Source organism: Odontomachus brunneus, unplaced genomic scaffold (genome assembly GCF_010583005.1).
Source record: "Odontomachus brunneus isolate Ranch 3 - 2012 unplaced genomic scaffold, Obru_v1 Obru_scaffold_024, whole genome shotgun sequence".
Lineage (NCBI taxonomy): Eukaryota > Metazoa > Arthropoda > Insecta > Hymenoptera > Formicidae > Odontomachus > Odontomachus brunneus.
Genome location: NW_022639474.1, coordinates 85920 through 95952, shown reverse-complemented (window position 1 = coordinate 95952; position 10033 = coordinate 85920). Strand labels below are relative to the sequence as shown.

The 10033-nt window shown below is 45.1% G+C and overlaps 3 protein-coding genes across 3 annotated transcripts in view; all 3 read right to left on the bottom strand.

Moving 5' to 3' along the window:
* LOC116842349 (plexin domain-containing protein 2) overlaps positions 1–1303 on the bottom strand; it is a 41504-nt gene extending 40201 nt beyond the window's left edge. The window contains exon 1 of the mRNA XM_032811441.1: positions 485–1303. Coding sequence (XP_032667332.1) covers positions 485–614 — 130 coding nt within the window. The 5' untranslated portion in view covers positions 615–1303. The remainder of the gene's footprint in view (positions 1–484) is intronic.
* A 306-nt stretch (positions 1304–1609) lies between these two features.
* Positions 1610–6344, bottom strand: LOC116842350 (cilia- and flagella-associated protein 69-like). The gene is made up of 7 exons (XM_032811442.1): positions 6018–6344; positions 5785–5936; positions 5504–5708; positions 4964–5271; positions 4376–4590; positions 2441–2872; positions 1610–2343 (listed from the first exon to the last, which is right to left on the bottom strand). The coding sequence occupies exons 1-7, from the start codon at positions 6311–6313 to the stop codon at positions 2158–2160; spliced, it is 1794 nt and encodes a 597-aa protein (XP_032667333.1). The 5' UTR covers positions 6314–6344; the 3' UTR covers positions 1610–2157.
* A 151-nt stretch (positions 6345–6495) lies between these two features.
* On the bottom strand, positions 6496–9964 carry LOC116842351. Its single transcript, XM_032811443.1, has 3 exons — positions 8474–9964; positions 7747–8182; positions 6496–6919 (listed from the first exon to the last, which is right to left on the bottom strand). Exons 1-3 carry the CDS (start codon positions 8711–8713, stop codon positions 6516–6518), a joined length of 1080 nt encoding a protein of 359 aa, XP_032667334.1. The 5' UTR covers positions 8714–9964; the 3' UTR covers positions 6496–6515.
* Between the last annotated feature and the right edge of the window lie 69 nt (positions 9965–10033).

The window sequence follows — 10033 nt, the reverse complement described above, 5'->3', positions numbered from 1 at the left end:
CTCTCTGGCGCGTCCGCCTATAATTACTTCACCGTTGTCATTTTTATAATCCGCTTTTTTCTACGTCGCGCGAATATAGAAAAGTCCGTTGGAGCATTCTCATTTAAAAGGACTTTGTCCCGGAGTACGAAGTAAACGTCTCTCTTTCTCTCTCCCCCCTCTCTTTCTCTCTTTCCTCTCCCACCCCTTTCTGTTTCTCTGTCTTTCTGTCTGTTTCTCTTTGTCTCTCCTTTTAACCCGCTCTCTCCTTCCACTACTTCTTTCCCTCCCTCTCTCGGTCGCAGGCAATGGTCGTGGCGTCTCACTTGCGCCTTCTAGATCCGCTCCAAAAGAATCCTCCGTGATACGCAACAGGTTATCGAAAGGTGCCCGTGCATGTTCGCCGTGGCGCGAATACATGCATACACACATACGCGCTTGTACATGATATTTATATTTATACACAAGAGAGCGAATACACATACACACACATACACACACTCACCGGTCTCGGCGGCGACTGCCAAGGATCCGACCAGGAGCGTGCACAGGACGAGCAGCAGCGGGACCCGCGGAGGCCTTCGCCGCGCGCTCACACCGTTCAAGGAGCACCACCGTTCCTTTTCGCGCGCCATATCTGCGTCGTCGACGACGAGGAGAATTCGCTCTCGTCGGCCTCTGGTCTCGCGAAAAGAGAGATTCCCTGGCGGCAAATTCGCGCCGTGGAGAAGCGGAGCGTGTGTGCTCCGGAGTTCCTTGCGCTCGCTGGGTGGTGCACTCGTCGACCTGGAGACGGGGACGGAACGCGACGGAAAAACGACGAGCGCTCTCGCACGCTCGCGCGGCGGCGACGGCGGCGGCGGCGGCGGCGGTGGCGGTGGCGGTGGCGGCGAATGAGGAACGAAAGAGAAGGACAGAGCACAAGGCGAAAACGGATAGTGGCGAGGGCGGTGAAGGGAGAGACTGACAGCAGATACACGTACGTTCGGATGGGGAAAGAAAGAAAGAAAGAGAGGAATGAAGGGCAGCGACTCGAATTTCACCGAGGAATGGGAAAAGACGAGTGGCAAAAGAGCAATTGTACGCTACCGCGCGAACCAGCCCTCCGAGGATGCTGTGCGGAACTGTCGCGAAACTGTGTTCCTCTTCAAACAACACAGTCCTTTTTATTATGTTAATTGTCCGCTGACGCGTCCTTTGGTGCGTTCGCTGGCGCGATTGGCTTTCGCGCTCGCTGCGAAGAATGCGGAGAAACGACCGTTTCGAGAGATCGATCCGAGCGAGAAACAGTCCGATTCGTAACGAGGCGCGCGGCACACTGACGCGCGAGCGAGCGAACGAGGCGGTCGAGGCGAGTTACTCTCCAGCGCGTAAGTTGGTACCGAGCGCATTCGCTTTAAACCGGTACCATCGAGCGGAACACTGCTGCTGCGGCAACGACGCCCGCTTGCGACGCGAACGGCATGCTCGCTCTCACTAGCCGTTCGCCACGCTCTCGCCAGTCGCTACCGTCCCCGTCTGGACTGCTTCTGCATCATCTAGATGAGCACGTCCGCCGGCCGGGTTGTCTAGATGAGAGCGCGTAACATCACCCGCGAAATTCGAACAACGTCTGTAACCCCAGCAACCATTTTAGGTCTATTCTTCTCAGCTAAACTGTCTGAACTGACGCAATAAGACTGCTGCAATAAGTCAGAGTGAAACAATTTGTTTTATTCTAACTTGTTTCAATATGTACGAGTTCAGATAGTTCAGCTAAAACAGACCTCATGATTTCGGGGAGCTTGCTCTCAGGAACGAAGAGGACTGGTGGGAAGATGGAAGAGATAGGTTCAAAGATAAACATGTAAAGTGTGAGAAATTAATGCAGTAAATATAAATATCACCGGCTGCAAGCGAAAGGCAAATAAGACAAAATCGTTGAACTTCAATCCGCCGTCAAATGTCGGATTTATTTGTTTACAATGCGCGGTAGTATCGATTAGATCGATTAGATCGTTTAGAATTCATTGGAGATAACGCTCAGTTGACTTACATCGATAAGGAAGGCAACTGTGATATCGTAGCAAGATAAGACGTTATCATTTCGGAGATACGAACGATTGCGCGATAATTGTCTTCATCTGTTTCGACAAACATCTCGCCACGCAGACAGAGCGTCGATTCGTTGAAGCGACTTTAGCATTCGTCCGCGAGACGATGTATGTAAGAGAGAGAGAGGGAAGCACCGGAAGTACTGTCGAGCAAGGAAAAGGTTTCTCCGTAGGGTGAGTCCGGGGGTGAAACAAAGGGTAATTCCACGAAGTCGCCGCTCGAGCCGATCAAGTGCGAGGTGTCGATCGATTGATGTTGCCCGAGTATAACCTGAGGAAGAGCCAGCGCGTGAACGATGACCCTTAAATGGCGTCGGAGTCTATACTCCGCCACCCCTTACACCACTCTCTACGTCCAGTATTTTTACCGTGAAATTCGCTTTTTCCGCGAACGTGCGATGACACCGCTTGATGTCGGCGTCGCGAGGGAAACACAACGCCGCGTTGATCTGTCGCCTCTGCAGACTTTTCATCCTCAGCATGTACGACCTGTCGGTCGTGCGACGGAGAAGATCCACCTCGTTTAACGCTTCCAGGGTCGGCGCCAGTTTGGAGTCGCGTATCCTCGCGAAGTCCTCCTTCTCCTGAATCTCATCCGCGCGCTTAGCGGCCGAAATCAGCTTCCTCTGGTTCTCCTCGATGAATATTCCCCATGAATGGTGCCATTGCACCATGCTGGAGATCAACTGCGCGTCCACGTTCAAGGGCGTGATGCCGGTTTGCTCTAAGTACTTGGAGATTTCCGTCCACATCTGGCTGAGCTTCAGCTGCAGGTACACGTTGACGCAGCACATTGTTATCTGGTGGAGGATGTAGAATTGAGTATATATATATGTATATTATATATATATATATATATATATATATATATATATATATATATTCTGAAACGTCTCTCTCTACGAAGTTTAGCATTTCAGTCACGTATTAGATAAAAAATATATTCGATTAGATAAAAGATATTAAATAAAATATATTAGACAAAATAAGTATTCGATTTACTTACTACATGGAGTCGAAGTAAGTTCTTCTTTAATAAAGTTTTATAATATTCTTGTAAGGAGAGTAAATTCTTCTTTTAAATATATATGTATCATAATGAGCTTCTCTCAAATTTGTGCGTGACAAATATATTTGAAGGCTACATTACACGAAAACATTATTTACCTGCGCCGACTAATTATCAACGTCAAACTGATATTTATAATTTTATTGCAACGCGAAAGGTCGCGAAAAAAATTTAACGACGACAGAATTCGTGCATCAATAGAATTCAACTCGAATTCAACCGAAATGGCAACGTGGAGCGGATGTATCACGCGTGCGATTTTATATATGTCAGGATACAGACACTAGTCATTAGCACTAACGCATGAATTTTATCATGTGAGTTTTTTCAGTCTTCGCCGTTTTTCTCTCGCGATGTCTCGCTTCTGGCGCGAGCGCTGTAATTAAATTATCGCATTCGTTTGTCTCACGGACTAGTATCAACGTAAGAATCGCAAATCTGTGCGCAACGTATAACAGTATCGCGTCATGAGACACTCCCTCTTTTTCCCTTCTTTTTCCCATCTTCTCCGCGCAGTTCCGAAAAAGTCCCGCGCGATTTAAGCGTCTCGCTTAAAGACGATCGAGGAAAGAGCGCATCTCGATCCCGAGAATCGTTAATATCGTTGAGGCGAGAAGACGTTGCAGAATAATCACTCGAGCGATCCGAAAATAGCCGACGTAATGTCGCGTGGGTCGCCAAACTGGTGATGATATCCGGTTGAAATTACAATTTCACCCGAATAGACGATGATATCCGGTTGAAATTACAATTTCACCCGATCGAAGCTCATTTTGATTCTGATAGCAGAGAGGAAGCGGTTGTCTGACGTAAACTTTTCAAACTCTCGTCGAGTTCTTGATTTGACGAGCGCGAGACGTCGCGCGGATTCTCTTATTTACAAAATTAATATATATATATATTAATATATATATATATATATATATATATATATATACATACACACACACATGTGTGTGTGTGTGTGTGTGTGTGTAAATCTATGTTGTTATGTGTATGTATATATGTGCATATACACATAATAGAGTTGCTTTGGATAAGTTGAACGAACAGATGGAGAATGGCTTATTTTAACCCCTGTTATCTCGAGAATTCACTCGTTATCTTATCTTCCCTCGCTTTGATTTCCTAACGGTCTCTTACGTTTGAAATTAACTGTTCCACTTTTAGCTGATTAATTTTTCGATCTTATTTATATATCTCCTCCTCTTATCATCTTCTCAGTTGAACTTACACGATCCTTCGTCGGCAGCACATCGAGAAGGACCTTGTAATGCTTGTTGGCGATCTCGTATTTGTCGCTATCCCTCTCGATGATTTTCACAATACTGAAGATCTTCGATCGCAGCGAGCCGATCATATCCACCATGGTGGGACTGCTGTCCGCCGTGAGCTTTGAACTGTAAGTGTCTGCCCACTGCTTGGTACCCATCTGAGGCAGTTCTGGATCTAAAATAACAAAAGTCAATAAATATTCGCATTAAGATCATCTACACTAAGAAAAAATGTTTGGTACAATCACATAGAGAAATAATTATGATAAAGAAAACCACTATTTATGATAATAACCTTATGTGCACGTTACTTCAGGCTGCGTTCGGAAACGTCACTTGAGTACTCTTCCTCTCTTTTTATCTCACTCTTATATCTCGCCACTCCAACGTAACGGATACACTTGGGTGACGTTTCCGAACGCAGCCACAATCATTTTCGTGTTGAAACATCTGAAAGATATAGTTGGGGTCAAAGATAACTATAATTTTAGTTGGATCAACCATTTTTTCTCAGCGTACGCCAAATTTGACGATTCGTGAGATCAAACCTCCAATGGAACCATCAGCGCGTCTCTTAATGCCGATCCTATCCTCTTCCTCCCGCCAGATAACCGCGAGCAAGGATATTAGTCCTGTCTTCTTATCAGTGCCTCTCCAGGTGCAGAGAAACGGCCCACAAAAGGTGCAATCGACCATATCGGTTAATACGCCGAGGTATAGACATTTCACGGGGTAGTTTGCTATCTCAATTATATCCAGCATGAAGTATAGTCCTCCGCTTTGCAGGAAAATTTGCAGGTTCGTTGGACACCGCGCCACACATTCCCAAACGTAACAGCCTATTGCTAACAACAGCCTAAAAAAATGATTGGCAACATTTTATGATCACATTTTATGAGAAACATATCTTGGTCTTCTCGCGTAGCATCCATTTTACTTTTTCTTTTCCTTTAATATTAGAATCTAAATTTCCAATATTCTTTGCTGTATTTTGTTTCTTCAATCGAATAACTCTTGTAGAGTTGATTATGGTAATGCGAAAAATATTACTGCGTGATGAGCGTATTATTCACATAGCGGGCCGTTACCGTTGATCTACTTGAAAGTCATCCTTCTTTTGATACAGACACCTCGCAAATATCTCGATAATGAGTCGGACGCTCCGTTCACCGTACATCTGTTGAACAGATGTCTGTTTTTTCACGAGACCCTCTAGGGCGGTGAACAGCAATGTTAGAATTCGCTGTCTTCTCATTGTAAGTTTGTCGAGAACCGCGATATTGCTGATTAATCCTGAATTACGAAAAAGCAAAACGTATCTTTACAATACTTAAAAAATTAAAATTAGAAACTTGTGATGTTTTCTTACTGATTAGCAACGGTATCATCTCATGATGTCGAAAGTCCTCCAGTAGCATGACTTCGTTCTGCAGGATAATCGAACAGATCGCTCTTGTCAAAATTGTCGCGAGATGTTCGTCGAACTTGACGTTCAAAACTCGATCGACCATCTCCAATAATCTGTGAATTTGCAAATCCATTCTACCTTTAGTCCGTTAAAATTCACTAACAACTTATTTTCAATTTTGTTTCTCTTTTTACGTGAGTGTGCCTTTGTATTTCACAAAATCCGTCGCCATTCGCGGCGCTAATAGCGACAGAATGTGCATCGCGTGCTCCAGTAGGATCAACGACGATGAGGACCTCTCGATCATCTTGCAGTTGGCGCAGCATTTAACGATCTGCAGGATCACCGGCATGATCATCGTTTTCCTCATCACCTGAACGTTTGAGATAATCACTTCTTCGCCGCCAAACAACTTAAATATCACTTGAAACTGACAAGAATGAATTACGAAAAGATAAACGTCAATATGGGCAAGATGTGCGATGATCATTAATAGGGTCTTCTTGAAGAAGAGATCTTCGTCGCTGTCGGAGAACCTCACATCCCGCGACCAGATCTTGGTAGTGCCAGATTCGATCGCGCTTAAAAGACCGACGATGTCTTCTGCGATGCCGTTGCTGACGAGATCCCACGAAGGCAGAGCCACGATTCCGGCGAGGATCAACGTGGCGATGTCATTCCTGATCCTCCTGTTAACCGCTCGATATTGTCCGCGAAGTATCTGCCTCTGGAAGGAGTACCTCAAGCCCCTGCGCTATGTCGGAAAGCCGACGTTTTGTGCCGATAACCGTCGATGAAAAACAGACGATATGTCGCGTGTGCACCAAAGGAAAGGCTAAACGGAATGTTATGAACAAGTAATACCACATGGCGCACTGCTGAAGCAAAGGGAGATTCTCTGGTCGTTTCCCCGGGAGTAATATGGATCCCACGAGACTCCACAAGAGGCTTGTTATCAGGAGCATGGTGTCCCACGGATATTCTTCACCTTCCAGCTCAATGTCCGGCGGTCTGGTGCAGCGCAGCTGCGTTGCGTAAGGCAAGTCCATTCTAATGAGCAGTGTATTCAGCACGCCGGCCTTCAGCATCCTGTAACCTTTATTTAAGAATATGTGAAAGCTTCGGCGATATGCGCGCGAGCGACGCCGGAAGCGTCCTGCTCGCGTCCTGCTCGCTTGAAGCTAATGCCTTCGCTTCAACATCCCGCGCCGTCCCGGCGCGCATCCCACGTTATCCGTCGGAATAATATTTGAATAAATTAGGCACTCGATATGCGAGCATTCAATATGGTAATCTGCCGGACCGTTGCTTGCACAAAGTGCGCTGCCCGGCTCTGAAAGCGAATGCCACTACTCGGATTGTCTCCTCTTCCTTTTCTTTCGTTCGAGATTTTTACGAAAAGGAGTCATTAGCTCCTTTGAATCGTTTTCAAAAGATCTGCACGTTGCTGCGCACTCAATTGTACGGTTAAAGTGAAAGAAATAAAGCCTATATGAGCCACTCGCAGATGTCGGGACGAAATTAAATTTATACTGTGGGAGGATAACGATGTTTGACAGTGTTGAACGCATTTGTTGAACGACACTGTTAAATATTATTGTCCTCCTACAGTATAAATTTAATTTCGTAAATATCCGCGAAGGACTCTTAAAGAGGGGTCTGGAAGTCACACGAATCAATTGTCACCAAGCTCATATCTCGTAAGTGGAGGAGCATATTCTACTCTATAGTATAGGTTGCTGGTATCATGTCAGTTGAATATACGCGAAATTATGACAGAAATATTATGTAGTATTTACAAGCACTTTAAGTGTGATAACTAGATAGAAGTATAATAACCCTATGCCTCATTTTTCTTTCCTGAGTTGAATACTAGTAGAATCTATTTACATATATCTTGTCAATTATCTGGATGACACTTACAACACTGATACGAGATTGAGGCGAGCATGAAGGCCAGCTCCAAGATCTTCGGATACATCTTCGGTAAGGCCGCCTCCAGTAATTCAGCGACGGTGACTGGCAACCTGGAGTTTTCCATGGCTCGTCGACGAAAGTCCAGTTTCACCGCCGCGACGTTCGCCGGTCTCGTTTGCCCAATTAATAAATAGTCAAGGGCGTCGCGGACCTGCTGGATCTCCTCTTCCTTCGGCAAGATCGTCAGCAGATACCCCAGCAACGTGAAATAATGCTCCATTATGACAGAGCTGGTCAGACTGTCGGAAGCTCGCTCCAACAAAGGTGGTCGACTGCACAACTGCAGCATTCGACCCAGATGCGCTCGATACCCCTCGACTTCTCTGGTCTTCCACGCGAGGAACTCCAACACGCTCATCACGGCCGGCAGGTGTTTCAACGGCTGAACGGGTCTTTAAGGAAATGCGTTTACAGAGGAATGATCGGGAGAAAGAAGGGAATAAAATAGAGAGAGAGAGCGCTTCAGGTACTAATTCTCAGTGTTAAATTTAATTAATTTTTATATTAATTTTTTTAATAAGGGCTCAGTTTAATTAATTTTTATTTTATAGAAAAGAGTATTGATGTTCTTTCAGTATTTCTTTCGCTTAATAAATTCAAAGAATCTCAGTGATTTGCGACTCAAAGGATTTTTGTTAAAAACAATTTCTAATACTGGTAAATTAAAGGATACGTAACCCTCGTCGCCGATCTCGTAGAGATAATCGCACAGGAGTTGTGATATTCGCAGAACATGATCGCTGCTGACGGGATCCGACACTAGTTCTCGCAATTTGTTTATCGTATAAGCGGCATCTATCCTGCGACATTTTTCCGCGTTATTCGCGCGCAGCTCAGGACAATTACAAATTACATGTTTCACACTAGCGGATTCCTTCCCAGGACGACGGTCTTGGCGACGGTTTCGCTCCATTCGGTTAAATTATTCACGAGCGACGGTCATCCATACAAATTAGATCTTAATCACCGATCATCTCCTCGGACATTATTTTATTGGTCGTCGATAATAAATTAACTTCGCGTGGTTCGTTGACTGTGTGTTGTTCCGCTGATATTCATGGCCGACGTCATTCCGGTTCTCCAACTTGATATGCTATCGGTAAATTAAGACGACTGGAACCTCAAGCAAGGAATGCTCGAAAAGAACAAATCGCGCTAAACTAGCAACACGTGTTGGCGATTAATGAGGATCGATGTGCATGCATGCGCAGCGGTAGTCACACTCGAGCTTTCGTGAGATCGATTTATCGAATCGAACAGACGTTATCTTTCGTGGGGTAAATTACGACAAGTGTCGCGATAAGTAGCGTATAATAAATAGCGTAAGTATTATTAAATATCTCGCGCCACATGTAGGTAAGAATAACGCCGGGTCGCTATCCGCGAGCTGGCGCACTCTTTGCGTCGACGCGCCAACCTGGAAGCAGATGGCTCGGGCGGCGCCTTTCTCCTTAAAATTAATTTGCATTAATCCTTTCGCGATTGTGCAATTCGAAGCTGAATACAGACCGCACCCTCGCGAGTCAATGTATGAATTCCTTTCCCATCGATATTACTGAGTTGCACAATTAGGCTGAGCAAAATTACTCTCGCGGTTAAAGTAGACAAGAGACCGATTCGCGTTTGAAAGCTCAACCGACACATCGACGGCAGGTGCGTCTTCACATACACACGCGCGTGTAAAGGAGCTCTTTTATACAGGGTGTCAAATAGAATCGCAGATAGAAATTTCGTCCACTAATTCTTATCCTTTTTTCGCGCTCGCGAAATTTTTCCACGCGATTGTTTCGCGAACACTTCGACGCTCCATTCGCGCTCCAGAAACCACTCGGCTTCGTCTGCTCGACTTGACTCGCTTCATCTCACCGCGGAGTGTCACTGATGATCGCAGCCCAGCCGAACAGGTAGTCGTCCTCCACCAGTTACCATCGTGTCATGTAAGAACACACGCGCGCACTCACGCATACACATGCGAGTGAATGAACGTATGGCCAGGACCGGAGCTAACCAAGGCACTATCAAACGGCGTCTTATACTATTTATACAATTTCTCTCTCTCTCTCCTACAAATAATTATAGATTCAATTGTACAAAATTTAAAGAGAAGAGAGGAAGAATTTTATAGTAAAAATTAATACAACTAAATTATGATAGAATTTTGTGCCGAGGAATTAATCTTCTGCAGTAATTTATTATTCTTTCATTTCATACGTGTATTTATATTTATATTTTA